The sequence below is a fragment of the Staurois parvus genome, unplaced genomic scaffold, assembly GCF_062004578.1.
Source record: "Staurois parvus isolate SC_StPar_1 unplaced genomic scaffold, SC_StPar_1.0 ptg000098l, whole genome shotgun sequence".
Classification (NCBI taxonomy): domain Eukaryota; kingdom Metazoa; phylum Chordata; class Amphibia; order Anura; family Ranidae; genus Staurois; species Staurois parvus.
The window spans coordinates 3,518,658-3,545,873 of NW_028317894.1; the positions used below are offsets into that span (position 1 = coordinate 3,518,658).

Consider the following 27,216-nt stretch of genomic DNA (forward strand, 5'->3'; position numbering starts at 1 on the left):
TGTCTGTGTGCATTTACATGTGTCTGTGTGAGTGTATTTCTGTGTATGTACATGTATTGGTGTGTATGCGTGTCTGTACGTGCCTGTGTGTGTGTACATGTGTCTCTGTGCATGTGTGTAAATGTTTGTGTGTGTGTGTGTGTGTGTGTGTACATGTCTGTGTGTGTGTACATGTCTGTGTGTGTGTACAGGTGTTTCTGTTTGTTTGTGTGTGTTTGTTGGTGGCGAATAATTCTTAAGGCCTGGCTAGTAGCTCAGGACTTGAATTTTTAAGCCCTGACGTATATATATACACAAGTAATTTTCCATACCTGTGCCGCCCTGTAGGGCGGTTAGGAAGCAGTTAAAGGATAAGTTCCCCTTTCGGACAAAAATAATAAATGCACATTTTTTTTGCAGGTAAAAAAATGAGCATTTATTATTTTTGTCCAAAGGAGCCTGGAAAGCATTGCACCAGTGATCAATAGATCGCTGATGCCATGCAGGGCTCCTGCAGATCTGTCAGAATATCTGCTTGCCGTACAGGATGTACGGCCAAGCAGATATTTTGACAGGAAGCTTCAATGTGCTACCACGGCACTCCACAGCACTGTGGTAGTTCAATGAAAACTACAAGGCCACAGCCGCTAAGGCTTTCGGGACTTGAAGTTCATTCATTCACGGAAGTCTGTGAATGAATGATGCAGCTATGTGGATGGAGCCCCGCACGACCATGCGGTTTTCAAATCTGACAGATAGTATGGGGAAACTTCTCCCTGTATTATCTGTCGGGGGGGGGGGTGATGGGCGCGGCTGCAGTTATGGGAATATGTTACATGTTCCACCCTAAAAACAGGTGGAACAAGTAACATGTTCCCAAAGGTGAACTTATCCCTTAAGGCTGACCTGCCATTCCAGCTTATGTATCTACAACATATAATCACCTGTAGAGCAGTCTGGGAGGGCCAGGAGTAAGAGCCATCTAACGCTTCCACAGTGCTGACAACAGATGCAAGCACAGTTACCATATCAGTGTGCTTCTGCTCTTTTGCTAGTCAATAAAAAGTCTGGGAGTGTGCATATACGTTGGAGCATAGTTTGCAGAGGAATGGTCTCACCAAACCGCAGCTATTTGTCATCTTGGCAGTGTAGGCGGGGGTAGATTCTTGATCAAGCTGTGCTATTGTATTATTAAAGTCAAGAATTTGGCTAAGCTCTCTTGCAGGGGTGGTTGAATCACATGCCTTACAGAATGTAATTATACATTTGCTGGCAGATACAGAAGTTACCATATACACTATACTGACAAAAGTATTGGGACACCCCTCCAAATCATTGGATTCAGGTGCTCCAATCACCTCCATGGCCACAGGTGTATAAAATCAAGCACCTAGGTATGCAAAACTGCTTCTACAAACACCTCTGAAAGAATGGGTCGCTCTCAGGAGCTCAGTGAATTCAAGTGTGGTACTGTGATAGGTTGCCATCTGTGCAATAAGTCCATCCATGAAATTTCCCTGCTAATAAATATTCCACGGTCAACTGTTAGTGGTATTATAACAAAGTGGAAGAAACAGGAAAAAGCAGCAACTCAGCCATAAAGTGGTAGGCCACGTAAAATGACACAACGGTGTCAGGGCATGCTGAAACAGTGCACAGAAGTCGCCAACTGTCTGCAGAGTCATTAGCTAAAGACCTCCAAACTTTGCTTGGCCTTCAGATTAGCACAACAACAGTGCATAAAGAGCTTCATGGAATGGGTTTCCATGGCTGAGCAGCTGCATTCAAGCCTTACATCACCAAGGGCAATGCAAAGCGTTGGATGCAGTGGTGTAAAGTACGCCATCACTGGACTCTAGAGCAGTGGAGACGTTTTCTCTGGAGTGATGAATCACGCTTCTCTGTCTAGCAATCCGATGGACGTGTCTTGGGTTTGGCGGTTGCCAGGAGAACAGTACTTGCCTGACTACATTGTGTAAAGTTTGGTGGAGGAGGGATTATGATGTGGGGTTTCCTTTCAGGGGCCTGGCTTGACCCTCCAGTTCCAATAAAGAGAACTCTTAATGCGTCAGCATACCAAGACATTTTGGACAATTTTATGCTCCCAACTTTGTGGGAACAGTTTGGGGATGGCCCCTTCCTGTTCCAACATGACTGCGCACCAGTGCACAAAGAAAGGTCCATAAAGACATGGATGAGCAAGTTTGGGGTGAAGAAACTTGACTGGCCTGCATAGAGTCCTGACCACAACCCAATAGAATACTGTTGGGATGAATTAAAGCGGAGACTGTGAGCCAGGCCTTCTCGTCCAACATCAGTGCCTGACCTCACAAATGCGCTTCTGGAAGAATGGTCAAACATTCCCATAGACACACTCCTAAACCGGCTCGAGGATGGATCGCGATAGTTCCCGCTCCCTACACCCCCCAGCATTGAAGCAGCTCACTCAGACCCCAGGGAAAACTAGGAGCACACGGCAGCTCCCGGAGTGTGCCCGCAGCCCACTAGACATGCCCCGCAGGAAAAAGAGCCCGGGGCAACCAGGGAAGTTAACAAACTTCTTCCTGGCTGTTATGCTGGGAAACCAAGATGGCGGCCGCCATACAGACATGCGGGGAGGCAGCAACGGCCAGGAGGAGGACTACAGGTCCCAGAGCGCGGATCCCAGGCTGCAGCACCGGCTTTACCCAGGGGACCCTGGTGAGTTGTCACCCACGACCTGCAGCCCAGCTAAATCACGGCCACGGCTAGAGAGTGACCCTGATGACACTTGCCAGGCCCTAAACCTTCCGCCTCAGCCACCACATCCCTCCTTGCCTGACATAGATGCATTTCCAGCGTCTGACCAACCACTGACCGAAATCTGCATGAAGAACATGCTAACATCACTGCGCCAAACTCTACATAATGATATCTCTGCGCCATTATCCCAAATTACTGCTTTGGTGCAAAGACAGGAACGCAGAATCCGCCATATTGAGACCAATATAGCAGACATCATAGAGGCACACAATGATTTGATTGATGCTCATACAGATCACGTATCGGACATCGAACAAATTAACCTAAAATTGGCTGACATGGAGGACCGATCGCGCCGTAATAATATCAAATTCAGAGGGATCCCAGAAACAGTGTCTACCGAAGCACTGTTGCCGTATCTGCAACACTTCCTCAAGCTTTTAATCCCAACACTCTCCGAAGTAGAGGCCACGATCGATCGAGCACATCGACTTCCTAAGCCTTCATTCCTGTCAGCATCCATCCCTAGAGATGTGCTCGTCCGCATACATTTCTACAACATTAAAGAGAGAATTATGATGACGGCTAGAAATCCACCTCCACTCCCACCCTCTCATGCGAATCTGCGTCTCTATGCTGATTTATCCAAGGCCACACTTTTCAATAGGAAAAAAATGATATCAATCACAAAAGCGCTCAGGAATCATGGTATGGCCTATCAATGGGGATTCCCAACAAAATTAATAGTACGAAACCAAGGTAGGATTTATACTATTAAGAATTTGGAGGCTGGCTTGGACTTTCTTAAGGCCTGGAGCATTTTGCCTGCAGATCCACAGAAGAACAACCCTGGTTCCGTCCAAAATATGGAAGCGACCTGAAGGGCCTAGCGGCACAAGCCGCGTTTACACACGTTTATATTTTTCCCTGGAGGCTCTCTCTGAACACTCCTATTTCTGGCGATCGGCCTATACCCAATGACTTTCATTTTCAAAATTTTTTATAGGTATGACCCTTCCAGAGGTCAAAACCTGTTTGACTCCCCCATTTTTGAAGTAGCGATCCTGGCTACATTGGCTACTTGCGTTATACGCAAGTGTTTTTTTACTGTTGTTCTTTTCCTTTCCACCTATCCCTTCCCATGGCACCACCAGCTATATATCTCTGACACTGGATTTAGGCCTCCTGACCCCGAATACTACCAAAGAACACCCCAAATATGTCCATATTCCGAAAATCCGCCTATAAATGATTACCATCACATCTCTTAATGTACGAGGCCTCAACTCCCCATTCAAGAGATCGATGCTATCAAGAGAAATCCGAAAATCTCAAACAGACCTATTCTTTATACAAGAATCTCACTTCGCCACAGAAAAGACTCCTAAACTGTATCTTCACCAATTCTCTCAATATTTCATGGCAACAAATGTTAAAAAGAAGAACGGAGTTATTATCGCTGTTAATGATGCTCTCTCTTTCCAACTTACCTCCACCATAATCGACCCACAAGGGCGATACCTTATCTTGTTATGCAAAATTAACGAGATTACTTATACCTTGGTGAACATATACGGTCCGAATAGCAAACAAATAAGATTTTAACGCAAACTCTACAACCTCATCTCCCAACACAAACGAGGTAGACTCATTATTGGTGGAGACTTTAATGTTCTTAGCAATTCACTTTTAGATTCATCTTCTAACAAGAAACCCACCAACCTTGACCTCAACCGCTTCTTACATGACCATGACTTATACGACATCTGGAGATGGCAACATGGTTCGGAGAGAGACTACACCTATTTATCACCCCCACATCTCTCGTACTCTAGAATTGACATGTTCGTCACTGACAAATGGACTTTACAACACGTGTCATCATCCAACATCGGTACTATAACTTGGTCCAACCATGGTCCGATCAGCATATTTTTAGACGGTAACCGACGGTCAACGATTCCACCTATTTGGAGACTCAATTCTACACTTTTGAAACTCCTGGAAAACCAAAAATTTATATTAGATGCTCATCACCTCTTTTTTGAAACTAATATCACTCCGGATATCTCTATTACCACACTTTGGTTAACATATAAAGCTTATATGAGAGGTATCCTCATCCAACTAAATTCTTGCATTAAAAAACAACAGTCACAGCAAATTGACCAACTCCTAGCCTCTATACGCAAAAACGAAGACACTAACAAACAAAATCCGAACCCTACCACGACCGCGGCCTTAAACCGCAATAGGAATGCACTACATACTATTCTATTACATACTTATGATACGAACCTCCAAAAAACAAAATCCCAATTCTATGCGCTAGGCAACAAATCAAACTCTCTTCTTACCAAAATCATCAAACAAAAACGGCTTAAAAACAAAATTTCCACGATCCAACACCCAATCTCACGTGCTCCATTGACCAACCCACAAGACATAGCTAATGCGTTTGCGTGTTACTATCAATCTTTATACAATATAAAAGATGACTTAAACACGACCCAACCAACAACCCCATCGATTGAAAATTTCCTACATCATACCAATCTCCCCCATCTTACGCCTTCCCAACTAGCCTCCCTCTCTGTGCCGATTTCACCCACAGAGATCGAGAAAACCATAAACAAACTCCCCTTGAACAAATCACCGGGTAACGACGGCTTCACCAATGATTATAAAACGTTTGCACCCAATCTCAAGCCACACCTCTCGGTTCTCTATAACTACGTTGCTTCTAAAGGGGAATTTCCCTCTGATATGCTACAATCAATAATTTCTACTATCCCGAAACCAGGTAAAGATCCCCAATTAGTTCAGAACTATAGACCAATTTCACTGCTTAACACAGACCTAAAAATATATGCCAAGATAATAGCTCAACGACTGCTTCCATACCTTCCCACCCTAATCCACTCTGACCAAGTAGGATTCATACCAGGTAGACAGGCCCTTGACGCGACTCGACGAATTATATCACTACTACACCAGCTTGAATCAGACAATCAACCCTCCCTCCTCCTATCACTTGATGCAGAAAAAGCATTTGATCGCATTCACTGGCAATTCATGACGCTTACTCTCCAAAAATTTGGAATTACGGATTGGATGGTGTCTGCAATTCTATCCCTATACTCCAAACCCTCCGCTAGAGTTCTCACCAACAGCACGCTTTCACAACCATTCCAAATTTCTAACGGAACTAGACAAGGCTGTATACTCCTGCTCCACTCCAAAACCTGCTTACAAAACGATTCCCTTTTAAGTGGGAAAAACATAATATTCCCTACTTGGGGATTAAACTGACTGCCAATACCAATCAACTCTAAGTAGCTAATTTTAAACCGCTACTCGACATAATTCCACAGGAGCTTAGAAGCCTATGTACGGCTACTTTATCAATGTTAGGCAGAATAGCGATTATCAAAATGTGCATATCGCCTAAAATATTATATATCTTCCGTACGCTGCCCATTCCTATACCCTCCTCCTTCTTTTCAACACTTCAAAAAATTCTGAATAAATTTCTATGGAACGCCAAACGGCCTAGATGTACCACAAACTTCCTGATACGTCCGCCCTCCAGAGGGGGAGCCGGTCTCCCGCATTTAAAATCCTATTACCAAGCTGTCTTATTAGACCAGCTCTTCTACTGGTGGCACCCTACCCAAGACAAAACCTGGACTATCATGGAAACCTCCCTGTACTCGCCAGGCACGTTAACAGATTTACTTTTTACGCCCCATATAGCTCAGACTAGACCTCTACATACACATCCATGTATCCAGGCCTCTCTGATGGTTTGGCATGATTTCCTAACATATACGCATTCCCATAAGGCTAATCTACGAATCCCTACCCCAATATCATCTCTGCACTTCTTTTCCCCCCATTTGAACTTGACATTTTGGAAAGCGTGCGGTATATATCATATTCAAGATGTCTACAATACTCAAAAACCAGATTCTTTTCAGACCCTCCAGGAGAGATTCCATCTTCCTGATAAAGAGCAATTCACTTTTATGCGAATAACCCACTTGCTCCATAAAACAAACATGCCACTTGAAATAGACTTTCCTGCTACTGCACACCATTTCTTCCATAAGACTATTTATCCAAAGAAGGGAATATCCACCTTCTATACATTACTAATTGAAGCGCAATTTATAACCCATACTTCATCTCTGACTAACTGGGAGAGGAATTTACTTCTCCCAACAACATCACAATCCTGGCAAACAACGTTTACAATCACATACAATCACCTCAAAGTGTAGTTCCCACTGGGAATCATATTTGAAAATTCTCCACCAATGTTATCTAACCCCTGCTAAATTATCTTTATACTATCCACAGCAGTCACAAACCTGCTGGAGATATTGTGGCAAAACTGGCTCGCTCTTCCATTTGCTATGGTCATGCAAATCCATCAAGTCGTATTGGAATAAAGTGTTCCAAATAATTTCTTCAATTATAGATTCACCAATGACCCCAAATCCTGGTCTAGCCCTCCTTCATATAATGATAGAAAAATTCCCCATACGCTCACGCATTATTATCGTACACATTCTGGCAGCAGCAAAGATAAACATTACTAAACTATGGCGGTCTACGTCACCTCCCCTATTGTCCCGTCTTGTTGCTGATCTCAATCTACAATGTGAGATGGAACGAAGAACGGCCCTCCGAAACTCCACCTACCATAAATTCATACTACATTGGTCTCGATGGTTAAAACACCCCAATTGTTCAATCACCTGATTACTAGTCCCAAATCTTATCGGATGCTATATTCGTAGCTCATTGGTGCCCTCCTCCCTCCCTCCCTCCCACACTCTTCCTATCCCTTTTCTCAACCCCTACCTAGTCCCTTACGTTTTACGTTCTTCAACAAGGTTCATGAACCACGAGCATACCTCTCATGTAAACATGATCACAATTAACAGGTCCCCAGCCGAATGGTGGGGGTCTATCACCTCTTCTTTCATCTCATATGTTGTAAACTTGCTTTTGTGAACCTTGTACTCGAATGTTTCTATATGATGTTATCTTGTTTAAGAAAGCTGAAAATTTCAATAAAAACTATTTGAAAATAAACCTTGTGGACAGCCTTCCCAGAAGAGTTGAAGCTGTTATAGCGGCAAAGGGTGGGCCCAACTCAATATTGAACCCTGCGGACTAAGACTGGGATGCCAATAAAGTTCAGGTGCGTGTAAATGCAGGCATCCCAATACTTTTGGCAATATACAGTAGTGTATGTATTTCAACTGTAAGCTCCAAGGAGCAGGGCCCTCCTAACCCTCTTGTATTGAACTGTATTGTTGCTGTATTGTCTCCCGTTCTATTGTAAAGCACTGAGCAAACTGTTGGCGCTATATAAATCCTGTATAATAATAATAACTGTGTATTTGGAGGTTTGCCTGAAGTTCAACTTGAAACCCTACCTGAACATTTAGTTTATATCAACTGAATACATTACAGTCACATCAAAACAAAAGTTAAAAGTCACACAGCTATTTTTCTTTAGAAGAAGGCTGCAGAATGAGTAGAAAAGTCTTTCCCCTATCAACATGCTGCAGGGAATGACCCATGCTCTCTGTGTGGAAGCACTGGTCTCTTTGCAGAGGTCAGACAAAACCCCATGGTGTTACAAAAGCTTTGGTGATTGCACAGGTATAGGTTTGTTTTGATGCATCTGGAAAATATTTATCGGATTTAAATGTAAAGCTCAGTTGGTATTCAAAGACCTAGACCGTTTTTTTCTATGCCTACTGAATAACAGTATATACCAGCCTTTCCCAACCATTTTACATCAGAGGAAATTCAAAAATAATTTTCATGCCTCAGGGAACCCTTATGAAAACCAATTCATTGGGGGTATGGAAAAATGGCCTTTACATTGGTGATCTTTAGGAAGGATGCAACCCTTACAGTGGTGAACAGATTCCCACCCTTAACGACAGCTAAAAAGATAGCTGGTGTCATGCTGCTGACTTTGGCAAGTGGGGGACATCATTGGGGGTGTTTCTATCAGCATAGTTACTGCTGATTAACAAGCTGCTGGCTTGCCAATCAGCAGCAGGTCATGTGCTGCTGACAGTGCTAAAGATAGTTACATAGTTAGTCTTACTGAAAAAAGACAAAAGTCCATCCAGTTCAACCAAAAAAAAAGTTATAATCCTATACCCACAGTTGATCCAGAGGGCAAAAAAAAAACAGCAAAGCATGATCCAATTTGCTCCTGCAGGGGAAAAAATTCCTTCCTGATCCCCCGAGAGGCAATCAGATATTCCCTGGATCAACTTTACCTATAAATGTTAGTATCCAGTTATATTCTTTGTATCTAGGAAAGAATCCAGGCTTTTTTAAAGCAATCCACTGAGCTGGCCAGAACCAACTCTTGAGGGAGTCTATTCCACATTTTCACAGCTCTTACTGTGAAGAAACCTTTCCGTATTTGGAGATTAAATTTCTTTTCCTCCAGACGTAAAAAGTGCCCCCCCATCCTCTGTGATGATCTCAGGGTGAATAGCTCTACACCGAGTTCACTATATGAACCAGTGATGTATTTATACATGCTGATCACATCCTCCTCTTCTCAAGACAGAATTCAGTTCCTCTAATCTTGCCTCATAGCTGAGCTCCTCCATGTCTTTAATCAGTTTGGCTGCCCTTCTCTGTACTTTCTCCAGTTCCCCAATGTTCTTTTTGTGAATTGGTGCCCAAAACTGATCCCCCAATAGATGTCCATTCATGGGAGCTGTATTTCAGGCATCAGCTTGCCAGACACAGGGAATTGTGATTTACATTTAATAGCAAATATTACACATTTTTTTACTTACTTTGTGAACGTTTTTGGGAGCTGCACAGCCACTAAGATGGGTGGTGACAGGGGGAGTTCATATTTAAAAACTAGACTTAAAGGGTTTCTTATCCAATATATATCTTTTCATTTTTTCTTATTTTAAAAATAAACAGCATGAATGTATTTTGATTAGCACTTACAGATGCAAACTGATAACCACAAAACATAGCAAGCTCAAAAAAAGTGATATATCACCTAAAGAGTCAAATGTGGAGAACTCACACATGACTGCTCACACAAAAGCACTGTGAGCTCCTTTCTGGATATGAACTATTTACACAACACAACATAATTAAAGTGTACGCATAGCCAAAACTATTTTTTTATATAGAGTAGAGAAGGGATAAAACCATGGTCAGGTTATTCTTTGATGTCTGTGTCCTTTTAAGGAAAATTCTCTTTACTTTCTATTCTGGAGACCTAACAGGAAGCACAATGAAGTCTCTCCAAATAAAGGTAATTCCTATCTTATACAGCTGTCACAAGAACAACTTTATGGTTAAATAAGGAATTTACTATAATAAAAGTTTCTTCTAAAACAATCTCAAGAATCCTTATGTATACATATGTTAAAATGATCCTTATTAAAGGATTCATATACAGTCATGGCCGAAATTGTTGGCACCCTTGATATTTTTCCTGAAAATCAAGTATTTCACACAAAAAAGGTATTGCATTAACACATGTTTTGCTATACACATGTTTATTCCCTTTGTATGTATTGGAACAAATATAAAACAGAGGCAGGAGGGGGCGTGTCCAAGATGGCGACCGGACAAGCCGCCTAAACCGGAGCTCTCGGCATCCCGATCCTCATCCACCGCCATCCAGGTGATCTCCTTCGGCGGGAGTAATCGGGAGACCCGGCGTCGCTATTGGGGACACCACTGAGAGGCCCGGGACGTTCTTGGCCCTGCTCCGCTGCAGTGATCCGGTGAGGCCTACTGCGGCTGAGTGAAGCCGCGATACTCGCCGGCTTGCGCTCGGCTGGGTGTCGGGTGCGAGTGACGCACAGTGTCAGTGTGAGGAGGGGACTATTGGTCATCTCCCCCTCCTCACCCGGATCAGTGAAGGGAGACAGCGGATTCCTCTGTTCCCACTGAGCAGTCTCCACAGTGGAGCGGTGAGGACTGTCACGGCCCGACGAGACCGCGACCACACCCATTAAAACGCCGGGTGGGTGATAAAGAGGATTGCAGGTCCCCAGCACCTTTGTGCCAAGCACAGTGAACATTGTCCCCTGACCCATCGGGGCACCCCCCCACCCGAACCTAGAGAGAAACAGCCAACAATAGGGCCCATATATTCCCCTGCAACAGTGAGCTGTGTGGCAGCTAGGCCCGACGAAGCTGACTCCTCTGCACAGATATACTAGGGGAACACAAAGGCGACCCCTACAGCCCCTCAGGAACACAAAATTCTATGAAATACACAGATTCAGCAATATCAGTCTCTGCCTTTCTGCTCATCGCTGAGATATACACAGTCTATCCAGGAATAATTATCCCCCCCTCTTTCGCAAGTTTTGGGGGTCCCAACCCGATCCCACTGAAAATGTCTACTTAATACTTTGATCCTTGACGCACGGAGGTGGGATTACGCAATTATAACACAGAGAGTAACCGCCAACATGGGTAAATCTGACAAGAAATCTACTACCCCTCGTTCCAGATCCCCTCGTCGTCTGAATGGCCCTGCCAATCGCAGTATCCCGGAATTATTCCAGTCTCAGACTCCAGAGCACGCGGAAGCTTCTTCCCATGTATCTCCCCCACATTCGCCTCGTACAGAGACTCCTTTACAGTACGTGGCTCAAGCCGCAGCTTCCTCTATTAGACACTCTGAAACCTCACCTCTCACTATAGGGGACTTGAAAGCGGTCGCCTCAGATATTAAAGGGACTCTCTCTGCGGCAATTGCTGAGTTACATATTGATTTGCAGGCAGTGGCTAACAGGCTTGACGCAGTGGAAGATAAAGTAATCGCACAAGACCTAACCATTCATGATATGTGCAAACAGGTTGATACGCACACTATGCATTTGAGGGAGCTTGATCGTCACATCGAAGACCTGGATAACAGGGGAAGACGACATAATTTAAGGGTGCGGGGTGTCCCTGAGGCAATCGAATCTGCCCAACTTTCCCAGGCGCTTTTAACCATCTTTAATGATATTTTGGAAAGACCACCTGAATCCCCAATTGAAATCGAACGTCTACATAGGGCTTTGCGTCCTAAGGGCAGAGACACTGATCCACCGAGAGATATAATTTGCTGTATGGTAGACTTCAGGCTTAAAGAAGAAATACTACGTAGAGCTCGGGATAAACACCACTTGCGATATCATGAAACAGAAATTAAATTATTCCAGGATCTATCCCACCTCACCTTGCAACGTAGGAAAGACTTACGCCCATTACTAGATCTACTTCGCTCCAGGGGAATAGCATATCGCTGGAAGTTTCCGTTTGGCCTATCAGCAACACACCTGGGGAGATCAGCTCTCATGAGATTCCCGGAAGACCTTACATTATTCTGTGAAACTCTGAATATCCCTTTACTGGACATTCCCAATTGGTCAAGTGCAACTCTTCCCTCATCACGGTCAATTGAAGACCCCATGGAGACGCAATTCTCTAGACACCCTAGAAGAGAAAGACGAAGCAGATCCCCTCACGCCTCAACCTCCCCTGTACGACGGCGGCTCATCACTGGTGATAGTTTACCAGCATCACCTGCACATCGCAAGGCACGTCACGAATGACTCTCCTCAGTTTTTTCCATCCATCTGTGTAGCATCTTTCTCCCAATCGGAGGCCTCTTTATACAAGACCCAAATGTGTTTCATATTTTTCTTGTAGTGCAAGGTTCCATTCCACAGTCTATCGAAAACCACCTATACTCCCGGGGAGTGGACACTGGGGTATGTTTATTGTATCAAATCAGCATATTGCTTCTGTATACTATTTACCAGTTATATATATTTGTATATCTTAAATATACCTGCTGAAGTTATTCTCGCGCTTTGCCCCAGGGGAATATATGTGACTCTGCTAAGGGAGATGCGGGTGATACCCCTGTTGAATTGGGCACCTACGCACCTGGTCAGGAAAGGCCTAATGTATTAACTTATTAGCTCTAACGGAAACTGAAATGTAGACCTGTTTGGGATCTAGAGATGCTGGCCTATCCACTTTTCTGGATCTACGCCTGACTCTCTGAATCTCAACTTCTTATGCGTTAGATGCACTTAGATAAGACATCCATATATTCCTGCTTTTTATGTCAAAACACCAAAGTTGTGTAAAACCAACTGATCCTATTTGGAGGACACGTATTTTATATTCCTTGAGACACTCTGGAGATAGCTGTTATAATCTTTCTTACTATCTCTAGAGTGACCCTATGGTATTGCTCGTGCATGATCGTAGTATACTTGGCTGTACAACTTGCCCCTAATGAATCCCAGAGTATGCTACTGCTACACGGTCTCACAGGATTCATTCTCAGTTTAGCATGCTTTCCTTCATACCCATCATTCAGCCTGGATACATGTGTATGGCTATCTGTGTTAAGCAGACACTATGTTAATACCCCAATCCTGCAACCTCCTCACTCTCCCTACAATATTTTTCTCCTACATAGTAACCCGAACTCCTTCACATACATCGTGGTATCTGGTATAGTACATACCTTCTACTCACTCATGGATCAGGTGGTGTTTCAGCCATGAGATATGGGACCTCCATATTTGATGTTCACATTTATGGTTCATCTCGCTGTTGTGTTAAGTTTTGACCTATACAGTTATTCGATTTGATCCATGCTCACGTATGGCCACGGATTATGAATGCCTTCTCCTTGATGGCCTGCCATGGTCTAATAGGCGTTGGGGAGTCCAGCATTCCTTAGTAGTGACCTACTGTACAGCATAAGATCACTCGGTTGGGACCAATATTTACCTTGTTTATGGAAAACGGTTCAACAGAATGAATGGCCTAAGGCCTACATCCCGGAATATTCCTATGTTATGTTATTGCTGTTGCCCTGCATTGTTTCGCATAAAGATGGTATTCTTACTCGGAACGGATACAGTTTATGAAGACCATCTTACGATGGCACGATTGTTTGCTATGCATGATCGAAGTCATTTATAGGAATTGTCTACTTATTTCCTACATTCTGTTTAACTTGTGATCGTATAGTATCTTTGAGGTATGAGCATGCTATATTCCATTGAATAACACAGTCTTAGTGTCCATTCACATCAACATTTTATACATTCAATCTAATAGGACCTTTCCTTTAGCACATACCTCTTTCATATCGGTTCTCGTGCATTTACTCTTGTGAGCCTTACTATCGACCCTCTTGCTCATTCACAATATTTGTACTCATCCAGCTTTATACATACTATTTTACACCTACCTCCCTTTCCAAATAAGAATAGATTACCTCTCGGTATAAATTAGCTACTTCCCACATATCTCTGTGTGTCAAGGACACCTTATGTTGGAACTAATTCCTTTGTATACCTCTCGTTTGAGAGAATAAGACCTCTTTACGATTTTACTGTACACTCACAATGCGGCTGTCTCTGGGTTCGACACATCTCCACATGTAATTTCGTATTCCTGTATACAATTTTACATACAACCATTTCATAAGAGCTTTAATAGGAGATAGAGTAGCTGGTCTATCTCTTCTCTGGAGTTTAGTTTGTTCTGGAAGTTGAAGGAATATATATTAATACATATATATGGGTTTCTATGAGACACGCCTGACACTTCTTTTCTTCTTTGTCACACTCTTTAATTCTTCCTCCATATAATTACTATCTCTATTTCTACCTCTAGACGACCCTGTTCCCCTCCCCCCCCCCTTTTTTTTTTTTTTTTTTTTTTTTTTTCTCCCCGCCACTCATTTGTTGTACTTATAGACTTTGCACAGGTTTTTCTAGTATACAATATCATGGCTATCGACCACACATCTCCATGTTCAGCCCGCACGCTCTCAGTGGCCTCTCTTAACGCCAAGGGCTTAAATATACCTGAGAAACGCTCACAACTTCTAACATACATGAAAAACCTTCGAGCAGATGTGCTATTTATCCAAGAAACACACTTCCGAACGGATCACATACCTAGATTTTCAAATGCTAATTACCCAACGGCTTATCATGCAGTCAACACGGAGGTGAAAGCAAAAGGTGTTTCCATCTTACTTACCAAACAGCTCCCATTTAAAGTTACTGAGTCTCTCGAGGACCCTGAGGGGAGGTACCTCTTTCTCAAAGGTTCCCTTTTTAATAAGCCACTTACTTTTGCCAACATTTACAGCCCCAATACTGCACAAGTATGCTTTTTTCGTAAAATCTCCAAATTACTTGCTACGTTTCAATCAGGTATTTTGATTCTGGGAGGTGATTTTAATGTAGCTTTGAATCCGCTGGAAGACACTTCAACTGGTTTTTCCTCTAAACCATTCAAAGCACTTAAACAGATTAAACTTGAACTTCATGACCTTCTCCTTCATGATACCTGGCGCACCCTTCACCCTACGGACAAAGACTACACCTTTTATTCCGCACCACACAAACGCCATTCCAGAATAGACTATTTTTTTCTCTCACAAAAGGACTTACATATACTGAAATCGGCCTCGATCGAGCCAATGATTCTATCTGACCATCACCCAATTATGATGACTTTACAATTCCCGGACGTACCAGCCGCACCCAAAACATGGAGATTGGATCCCTTTCTTCTTACAGACTCATCCGTCACCCTCCAGATCCGTGATTCTTTGATCAACTACTTTAAAGAAAACGCATCTCCAGATACGACCCCCCTCGTACAGTGGGAGGCGCACAAATGTGTAATGCGTGGCCTTCTCATGTCCATATCCGCTTCACGAAAACGCCTAGCTCAAGCATCTTTTACCGCCTTATTGCAAAAAGTCCGTGTACTGGAACGCACGCATAAACGCTCTAGAGCCTTGGAATCTGCAACAGAACTAGTTCAGGCGCGAAAACAACTCCAAGAGGTCGTTGAAAAAAAAACCAAACGTAATTTTACTCTACAACAGAAACTTTTCTATGAACATGGAAACAAGAGTGGCAAATTTCTAGCCAGGGCCTTGCAATCTAGAAGGGCAGCTCAGCAAATCTATCAGCTCACTTCCAAGCAGGGTCGCTCACTGAAAACATCACCGATTATTGCAGCTGAATTTGAGCAATACTATTCCTCTCTCTACAATTTGCCCATACCTTCTAAACCGACAGGAGACACTAGGCCTCGTGAGGCTATTATTCAGACCTTCCTGACCAGATACATGGCAAACCCTATTTCTAGAACAAAAGCGCAAGACTTAGATGGCGCCTTGACCCTGACGGAGCTACAACAAGCCATTGCACAATTGAAACCTGGTAAAAGTCCAGGTCCTGACGGGTTTATCACTTCGTACTATAAGTCCTTTAGTGACATCTTAGCACAACCATTTCTACGGGCCTTTAATACTTTAGATACACCAGGGCAGTCCATGCGCCATCTCTCTGAGGCTCATATTACGGTCATACCAAAAGAGAATAAGGACCAAACCTCTCCAGCGAACTACCGTCCGATCTCTCTATTAAACGTTGATCTAAAGATCTTTGCCAAAATCCTGGCCAATCGTCTATTACGCATCATAGATCCCATCGTCTCAACAGACCAGGTGGGCTTTGTACCAGGGAGGGAGGCTAGAGACAACACAATAAGGGCCATAAATATTCATCATTGGTTAACTCAAAAACAACATTCTGGCTTCTTTCTATCTTTAGATGCAGAAAAGGCATTTGATAGACTGGCGTGGGATTACATGGAGGCAGTTCTGATTGGACTTGGATTGCCTCCGCGTTTCCTGGCGTTTATCATGTCTCTATATACCACTCCCACAGCTAAAGTGCGAGTTAATGGTCTCCTTTCGAACTCCTTTTCGATAGGTAATGGGACTAGACAAGGATGTCCTTTATCCCCCCTCTTATTTATTCTGACACTGGAACCTTTGTTGAATTGCATCAAACAGAATGATAACATCAAGGGGATTCTGATAAAAGGCAAAATTCATAAAATAGCAGCCTTTGCTGATGACATATTACTTTTCCTAACAGACCCACATATCACTTTACCTAATCTGCTACAAGAATTCAAATTGTTCCAGTATCTGGCTAACTTCAAAATTAACTTCTCTAAATCTCAAGCCCTTAATGTCTCCTTGACCCAAGATGTGTTTAGACAAGCGAAATCGAATTTTCCTTTTACCTGGCAGTCGAAGGCGATCACGTACCTGGGTATCCAATTACCAACTCACCTAACGGAACTTTACGATAAAAACTTCTTACCCCTCTTGCGTAATATCTCCACAGACCTTCAAACTTGGAATAAACCTTGGTTCTCTTGGTTTGGTAGAGCTGCCATTCTCAAGATGAACGTGCTTCCTAGAATATTGTATCTACTGCAAACAATACCAATTAAATTACCATCTTCTTTCTTCGCATCTTATAAAACACTCTGTACCTCCTTTCTTTGGTTTAATAAACGCCCAAGAATTAGCTTTGCCCAACTCACCATGCCCAAAAACGGTGGAGGTATTGGATTGCCTGATATTGCCCGATACTACAGGGCTTGTCACCTAGCCAGGGTAGTAGATTGGACCACGACCCACAATTGTAAAGTTTGGGTTGGTTTGGAGGCAGATTTCTCAACGATACCACTTGCCCCTTCCCCTTGGCTGGAAAACTCTCATATTCCTTCAGAGTTTCGGGAACACCCTCTTATAGGTCCTACCTTAAGCTGTTGCCATCAGTTGTTCCGGAAAAAAGAACTCTCTTCCTCTCCGGGTCCCTTAACTCCGATCAAAATGAATCCAGACTTTCTGCCGGGTATGTCCCGGGCCTTCCTAGCCGGAGATAATTGTCCAGACAACCTGACGGTACGTCACCTTTTCAAAGATAAGAAGTTCTTATCTAGAGAGGACATTATGAAGACATGGCCATCCCTAATATTTACGCCATGGATGTTTAGACAACTTCATCACTTTATACGAAGCTCCCCACATATGCAAGATTATTCAAGGCCACTTACTCCGTATGAGAAACTTTGCTTTACGGACGTCCCCCAGAGACATGTTATATCCAAGCTCTATTCCTATCTGGATACCGCCAATATGTCTCAACCTCGAAAGGCATGTGAGGCTTGGTCGCTCGACCTACAACTGCCATTGTCACCGGAAGATTGGGATCACATCTATGATCATATGCATACAGGTTCCATATGTGTCTCTACTCAAGAAAACAACTATAAATTATATTCTAGATGGTACAGAGTTCCATCCTTGCTTCATAGATTTGATCCTGATGTTTCGGATTTGTGCTGGAGATGTCAACGGGCAAAGGGTACACTCCTACATATATGGTGGGACTGTCCACTGCTGCTGCCCTTTTGGAGAAAAGTGCGAGACTTAGTTTCACAAGTAACCACGCATAATCTAGACTTCACCCCTGCACAATTTTTACTCCACCACTCCTCACTTCCTTTTCGGACTTATCGTAAGTCTCTTGCCTTACACATGATAAACGCGGCAAAACAATGTATCCCTGTTCACTGGCGATCAAAACAGGTTCCCACTGTGCGGGAGTGGTTTCTTAGGGTCATTAGGATTGCGGAGATGGAGGAGCTGATTTCAGTGGCAAAAGAACACCCCGAGAGATTCAGGAAGACTTGGGCGTGCTGGAAACATTTTCAAACCACCAGTATTTATCGTCTTTATATGAATGAATGAGACGAGATCCAAAACACAAAAACCTTTTGAGTTCTCACCTCTAGAATTGCTCCACAGACTGTGTCTACCCAGACTATATCTTACATAAAGGTATAATCTAAGTTACCATAAATAATGCTCCATGATATGATTGGTTGACAGCCACTATTCATTATTTGATCGGCTCCACCCCTTCCCCCCCCCCCCTTTTTTTTTTTTTTTTTTTTTTTTTTTTTTTTATCCCCTTCCTTCTATAATGTTACTCTTCCCACCTCTTTTCACCTGATGTGTCTTTCTCTCTTCTTTTCCTTTCTCCTTTCCTTTCCTACTTTTCTTCACACCTTTTTCTTCTACAAGTAACTACATCTTCTATGAGGGACAGAGTGCCCTTTCATATATAGGTATGATTGTCTTTCACAATAAGAACCCTATATTCCCCGGCTACGGACACAGAAGAACTGTACGCCTTCAGAGGACACATTGTACTACGCTTCATAGTCCCATTATTTGAGTAATCCCTACTCATAAGAGCAGCATCCACTATAATTCTCCAGACTACCTATCATAATCAGCACTGTTATTGGTCTAGTTCATTCATCTACTATAATGTGATCTTTTGTATCAGGGTAATTTATACTTCAAATAAACAATTTATGACCCGTCTGCGCTACGGGAGATTAAGACAGATGTTTATGCACGGACTGTGTTCCGTATCCGTATATGACTTGTTATGCCTTTCTTATTTCAAAATAAAAACTTTTTTTGGAAAAAAAAAAAAATAAAACAGAGGCAGAAAAGCAAATATGACATAATGTCACACAAAACCCCAAAAATGGGCTGGACAAAAGTATTGGCACCCTTAACTTAATATTTGGTTGCACACCTTTGGAAAACATAACTGAAATCAGTCGCTTCCTATAACCATCAATAAGCTTCTGACACCTCTCACCCGGAATTTTGGACCACTCTTCCTTTGCAAACAGCTCCAGGTCTCTCTTATTGGAAGGACACCTTTTCCCAACAGCAATTTTAAGATCTCTCCACAGGTGTTCAATGGGATTTAGATCTGGGCTCATTGCTGGCCACTTCAGAACTCTCCAGCGCTTCTTTGCCATCCATTTCTGAGTGCTTTTTGACGTATGTTTGGGGTCATTGTCCTGCTGGAAGACCCAGGATCTTGGACGCAAACCCAGCTTTCTGACACTGGGCCCTACAGTGCGACCCAAAATCCTTTGGTAATCCTCAGATTTCATGATGCCTTGCACACAGTCAAGGCACCCAGTGCCAGAGGCAGCAAAACAACCCCAAAACATCATTGAACCTCCACCATATTTTACCGTAGGTACTGTGTTTTGTTCTTTGTAGGCCTCATTCCGTTTTCGGTAAACAGTAGAATGATGTGCTTTACCGAAAAGCTCTATCTTGGTCTCATCTGTCCACAAGACGTTTTCCCAGAAGGCTTTTGGCTTACTCAAGTACATTTTGGCAAACTGTAGTCTTGCTTTTTTATGTCTCTGTGTCAGCAGTGGGGTCCTCCTGGGTCTCCTGCCATAGCGTTTCATTTCATTTAAATGTCGACGGATAGTTCGCGCTGACACTGATGCTCCCTGAGCCTGCAGGACAGCTTGAATGTCTTTGGAACATGTTTGGGGCTGCTTATCCACCATCCGGACTATTCTGCGTTGCAATCTTTCATCAATTTTCCTCATCCGTCCACGACCAGGGAGATTAGCTACAGTGCCATGGGTTGCAAACTTCTTGATAATGTTGCGCACTGTGGACAAAGGCAAATCTAGTTCTCTGGAGATGGACTTGTAACCTTGAGATTGTTGATATTTTGCCACAATTTTGGTTCTCAGGTCCTCAGACAGTTCTCGTCTCCTCTTTCTGTTGTCCATGCTTAGTGTGGCACAGACAGACACACAATGCAAAGGTTAAGTGAACGTCTCTCCTTTTTATCTGCTTTCAGGTGTGATTTCTATATTGCCCACACCTGTTACTTGCCCCAGGTGAGTTTACAGGAGCATCACATGCTTGTAACATTCTTATTTATCCGCAGTTGTGAAAGGGTGCCAATACTTTTGTCCAGCCCATTTTTGGAGGTTTGTGTGACATTATGTCGAATTTGCTTTCTTTCCTCCCTTTTTTTGTTTTGTCCCAATACACACAAAGGGAATAAACATGTGTATAGCAAAACATGTGTTAATGCAATACGTTTCGTGAGAAATACATGATTTCCTGGAGAAATATCAAGGGTGCCAACAATTTCGGCCATGACTGTATAGTAGGAATGCATCAATACCTTTTTTGATCGGCGAGCACTGATACTTTTGGTCAAGTACTCGCCAATACTGAGTAACAATACTTTGCAATGCGATATGTGTCCATACAAAATGTATGGACGCAAATTGCACCGTAAAGAATAGCATGCGATTTGAACAGTAATGCGATTCCTGTCCAAATCACATGTGGTTTCCCCACTGCTCCTGTCTGAACCCAGGCTTGTCATAGCCTGAGTTCACACAGGAGCAGTGCAGGGAGGTTTCTCACAGCAGAGAAGGGCATGTGGGCATGTATACCTTGGTGGCAGATGCTCCAGATTCTCAGCTGTAGGAGACGACAGTGCTGACCAAACACATGCTGTCTAGTCCATATCATCCCTGCAATGAGGAGAGAAAGCGGCTTCACAGGTCTGGGGATTTCAAATCCCTGCAGCTTTCTCTTCTCTCCTTGCAGGGATGACAGTATGGTCTAGATGGCTTCTGATTAATCAGTACCGTCCATTTGACAGTGCTGACCAACCAATTTCCCTTTAGCCCGAACTGTAATCCCTAAAAGAAGAGGAGAGAAAGCAGCAGGGATTTCAAATGCCGCAGCTTTCTCTTCTCTCCTACAGGTGAGAAACCGGAGCAACTGCCTCCATGGTGTACATCCCCACACGCCCACTCTCCCTTCAGCATGGGATTGGTTCAGGGAGGTTTCCTGTACTGCTCCTGTGTGAACGCAGGCTATGACAAGCCTGGGTTCACATAGAAGCGGTGGGGTTTTGACAGGAATCACATGCTATTCTTTGAGGTGCAATTTGCATTTTGTACTGATGAAAATCACACCGCAGAGTATCAGTTTCCGGTTTCGGGAGCATTTTCATGAGTAAGAGTACTCGTGAAAAAACTCAGTATCGGCACCAACATTGGTATTGGTGCATTCCTAATATATAATGCATTTCCACGTGCCTCATCCGTATTGTAATGGTAATTTCTTCCAAATATGTATATTTTCGTCTAAGTAGAGGACAAATAAAGGGTTATATTTCACCATGAACAACAATGGAAACCAACATTTGAGGGGGCCAAAATTTATCCAAAACTAAAACAAAAGTCTTGCCTGTACACCACATTTTAAGGAAAAACAGTAACTCTTTCTGTAAAGCAACATACACACCATTAAAACAGTAATGCAGAAAAAAAAAAAAACAATAATAATAACAACACCAAGTATGGCTATTTCCTGTCCTCTGCATGTCACAGGTGTCAACTCTGTGGGCAGATGGATGGGAATATATACAGCAAGCCCAACATCAACTCCCATTTGGAAAAAGAATATACATTTTTCTGGGTGTCTGCATATGGGCTAATTTGCATATAAACAGCCCTCTAGCCTAAGAACTCAAGCCAAATTGTTAATAAGGTATTTAAAGATATAAACAGTTCTGCCATTAGTGAAAGCCTCAGTGTGTTACTGTAGCTGTAGCCTCAACCAATGTGTACAGGGAAGCACTGAGTATTATGAATGGTACCTTCTGTTGTTGGGAACAGGCTGTCCCCTTCACTCTTTGTCTCAGCTAATTTTCCTGTTCTCAGGAGCACCTCGGCAAAGCTTTCCTGGGAATTATGCTGGTATGTTGTGTAAGCAGCTTCATTCTGATGGAAGGCAGCAAGAAAAAGAAAGAAGAAAGATTATTCGATATACAGGCCTAATTTCAACTGACATTTTCAAAAAGAAAACTACATGATATTGTAATCACACATGACTTGTGGTGAAATAGGAAAACCTTGATAGAACATATGTGAGCTAAAAACAGAGAAACGTATGAATATTGCACACAATTTAGCTATTCATTTGCTTCACTAGAACATCTGCAATTGTGGCTAAAAAATAACAATAAAAAGTAATTCCATGTGCCCTAGACAGTTAATTAATTTGTTCACTGACTCAGCTGATTGCTCTGAAAATAAATCAGGGCAATGTGAAGCAAGATCACAATGCCGTGGAACTGAAATGACATAGAAAACAGGATTTTTGTACTTAATGCAAAATCTTTTCCTGGAGCTCACTGAGGGACACAGGATTCAGAGACATTTGGGTTATACTGCTGCTTATAGGAAAATGTAACCACCAACAAACAAAAAAAAACAATGACCAGCCTGATATACCGCTCCCACTCCTAGCATGCTTCAGTTTTCAACAAAGCAGTATGGAGAGCAAGACCATAAAACACAGAAAAGTAAGACCTGTGCACCTTAACTCAAAGAAAAGCAGTCTATGGAGAGCACAGAAATCCTTCTGTGTTTTTGTTCATTGAGGGACACTGAATTGAAAGACATTTGGAATGTCCAAAAGGAGTCCAACTGAGGGGTGGGCAAAAGAGCAAACAAAACACTAACATGCTAATAACGTTAACAAAATGGGGGAGTGACTGAAGGACCTTACACCCCAAGCTGGCATCAGCTGAATTTTAAACATCTTCCTAGTAGACATCAAATCTGAGAAACGATTGTCTGAGGCTGAAAAACCCAAGAAACAGTAATCAATCTAGTAGTGTGTGCCTTTACAAGAATGGGTAGAACCCGATCCTTAAAGTATATGTAAACACCATGCAACTAAAGAAAAGTGTAATAAAGGAAACATTATTTGCATCTCATAATTGCATTCATGCATGTAAAAAAACAAACTTTCATTCTTTATTTATATATTTGGCTGTTTTTTGTCTGGCAGGCATGTGACTGCACAGTCATCCATAAGGTCCTTTTGACACATAGCAAGCAGCTGGACATTTTAGTAAGTGGGCGGGTTGTTTCGGAGCTCACACGGAGCTGGGAAGTACTTTTCCCACTTGCGTACACTGAATCCCTTTCCAAACTTTTACTGGCTGCTACTGGTGGGGGGGGCATGCATGTTGGAAAAGTCTGTTGTGAATGGAAGAGGGCGTGTCAGAAAATGCAGGCTGTGAATGGTGGGGAACATGTCAGGAAAGGCATCTTGAACAAGAGACCTTCCCGTCAAGATGTTCAGCTTTGCAGAGACGACCAAATTACTTGAAACTCCAGATTGTTGATTGGGAGTCAGCAGCCCTCCCAGCACATAGGTCCCCTGCACCATCAAGGAGCCTGGAGTCCTCCAGGATTCAAAGTTCCTTGCACCATCAGGGTGTCTAGGACTCCTCCCCAGCCGATTATACTGGCCTTTATTGTAATTAATTTCCATAATATTGAAAGTAAGGATCTTCCTAACTCCAGATCTGGATTCCTGAACAAACAGGCCAGGCACAACCTGGCATTTGATGTCAGGAATACCAGTTTGTCTAGAAATTGCAGATCTGCTAGAAAAACAGGGACAGGTTCCGGAACGGTGTAAACCTTGGAATAAAATCCTTGAAACTTTTCCCTAACAGGAACAAAGGAGATAACACTCTGTTTCAGAAGACCTGCAAGGGCTGCATGGACATGGTAATCTGAGCAGTGACACTGGAAGATTGCAAAATACGAAGCAAGGAGGGGTTGAGTGCACCCCCAAGAATCGTAGATGCTGCCTAATTGTCCACAAAAGTTCACAGACTTACCCACACTTTGGAAAGTCAGGGTGCACCTTCATGCTCAGCAGACCTTGTCTGCAGGCTTGGGAGCCCAGGGTTGTAGTGAAACTAAGCTCCTGGTTTAAATTTGGTCTTAGAGACTGAACCCTGGGAGTAAGAAAAGTAATTTTTCTTGGTCACAGAGGAGAATTGATTCTTCTCAGCTTCAGGCCTAGGTTTCTTTTGCTGGAGAACATGAGCAGTCCTATAGCCAGCAACATCATTGATGTGGGTGTTAAAGACAGTCAAAAATTAGTAGCTCACCATCAAAGGGTATATGCTGCAAACACTTTTAACATTTCTGCTCTGCAGCCCAACATTTCAACAAAATAGTTATCTGCATGTTCACTGATAAGAGACTCGTATGTGAAATGAGATGCTTGAAGTGCAACTAAAGGCAAAACTTTTTATTTTTTTTTGATAGAATAAGGCAGGGTTAAAAGTCCTGTCAGTTTTTTTGCTATATTTGTCCAATAGGGGAGATTTCCCGTCACTTCCTGTCCCAAAGTCAAAACAGGAAGCAAGAGGAAATCCCTCCACAGTGAGAGAATCCAGATGTGTTACCAGATCTAGTGTCTCCATTTTAAGATTTTCTCCTCTATTATTGTTCTGGTGACAACCCAATATTTGGGATTTTCTTTTACTTTCACCTTCATTGATAACGGTAAACAGGCCAAATAAAGGAGTTGAATCTCCCCAATGGGGGCACAGACGGCAATAAAAACTGGCAAGTGTTCCAATCCTTTCCCACTCTATCCAAAACGAAAGCAATCGTCCAATCCAGAAGGATTCAGGTGCAGTTCACAGCTATTGATGAGGATATGCCTAACCAGATAGCTGCATAAAGAACAGACTCAAGCACATTGTAGATGAAGTCTTGAGCGAAGGAAAAAATGGCTAATAAAACAGTTAAACTTTTCTCAGTACAGAAAAGACATCCATCCTCCTGGGACACTAAAAAAAACTGGGCATGCTGGGAATGGGAAGGGTTATACCAGCATGGTCACTCTCTTTGTTTGTCAGTGTCTAAATTCTCCTGTAGGCAGCTGTATAACCCAAATGTCTCTGAAACACGTGTCCTTCAATGAATCACACCTTTTCGCATTCATGCCACCATTGTAACTAGCAGTGGGACATTACTTGTTAATGTTATTTTAAATTAAAGTGTATTTAAAACCAAAACCCATACATTTTATATACTGCAGTGTAACAGTCTTTAGATTTGACAACTGCGTTCATTTTATTTCTTTCAGGGCTGTTTTCCCTTTATTTTCTCCTGGTGATCTTCAAGTAATCCCTTTTATGTCCTAGGGTGACAAACTTACTCACTGCACTATACGTAAGAGGAGCATCTCTGTAACCCTAGGATAGGCATAGAGAATGCCTCTCTATTTTCATCTACATGACTTAGAAGACCCCACAATCAGGGCAAAGTGACAGGTCTTATAAGAACAACCCAACCCTCCCCTCCTTCCCCAGCCACTAACACTTTCCTTCACTGTGCTTTCCTGCAGTTCTATTGCTTCACCACAACCCTTAGTAAATACATGATGTTTCCAGGTATAGAGGAGCATGTAACCCCCTTCTATATTGCAGTGCCTGAGTAAGTGGGCAATAACTAGGCCAAAACCACATAACATGGAAAATGCACTGGGTTAGGAAAGATCAGGAAGGAGGCTTGAAGGGTAGGGATGTGAGTACCAGAAACACTTTTAAATAAGAGGTGAATGCTAGGGGTTCAATTAAACATTCTGAGATCTTGGGCAGACAATTCCCTTCTAGTTCCAAACTAATTTTTATAACAACCATGCAGTGTGATCTTGTTTCCACCTCTGAACCCTCCAGCTACTATTTGAGCTAAAATGATTCTGAATCTTTACAGCAGAACAACGTTTTCAGATTAACCCAATTTATTAGAGAGTTATTGGACACGGTCTAGAATGTTATCAGTCTACGTGATGGTTTATAGTACAGGACCAGTATACTCTAAATCAGTGATCTGCAAACTGCAGCCCTTTGCTTGCATTTATCCAGCCCTTGGGGCTTTATTCCTCCAATGATGGGAACTATTACTCCCACTGACACCACCGAATGGGAACTATTCCTTCCACTGACATCACCAATTGGAGCATAGTTCCTGCCACTGACACCAACAATGGGGCACTAGTCCTCCCACTGACACCAATGATGTGAAACTATTCCTCCCACTGACACCAATGATGTGAAACTATTCCTCCCACTAACAACAATGAATGGGCATTATTCTTCCCACTAAATATGTGGCATTATTTACCCCCTTCCCGAAACCCGGACATTTTCTACTTATACTGGTCACAGTCTGCCCCCTTAAAGTCTTAAGGATAGCAAATTGGTCCCTTGTTTAGAAAGTTTGGAGACCTCTGCTCTAAAATATCTGCTACTGGTAAAACAATCCAAAACATTTAGGCTAACATCCCTAGGGTGAATTATTATATTTTAGTATCATTTGCATATATACCATCATTATAATCAAAGATACTGAATCCCCTCTTAAGAAATATTTTGTAAGCACTTTCAGAAGCTAACTTAATCACTTAATGAGTATGCGGCTTCTTTATCTTTTAATTCTTGTCTATGTTTCAGTTTAAGCTGAAGGAATAACGGCTGTCTCAAGTTTCCTGTTTCTCAGTGGCTCCTTTCTCTTACAGTGTCCTATGGAGCCATCCTTTCATGCAGGGACTAGAGGTATGTCTCTGCATTGTGAATCAATAGAGACACACAGTCCTGAAATGGCAAGGCACTCAATCCCTTGCTCAACTTCATCTTCTCCAAGCTAACAGTATGATTGGAGACAGTACTTTATACTGTTAACTCTTTCCTGTGAAGATTGGAAGTTCAGGAAAGCAGCACTGAGATTACAGGATCAAGGAGCGTTAAAAATTGCAAACTGCAAGTGCTGGGGTAAGAATAAGAAATAGTTTACTCTGAGATGTTT

The 27,216-nt window shown here is 42.7% G+C and overlaps 1 protein-coding gene across 2 annotated transcripts in view; it reads right to left on the minus strand.

The window, feature by feature from the left end:
* NBAS (NBAS subunit of NRZ tethering complex) overlaps positions 1 to 27,216 on the minus strand; it is a 1,021,307-nt gene that overhangs the window by 529,202 nt on the left and 464,889 nt on the right. For both annotated transcript variants that reach the window (XM_089671087.1, XM_089671086.1), the window contains one exon: positions 22,188 to 22,311. In XM_089671087.1, the coding sequence (XP_089527213.1) occupies positions 22,188 to 22,311 (124 nt within the window). The remainder of the gene's footprint in view (positions 1 to 22,187; positions 22,312 to 27,216) is intronic.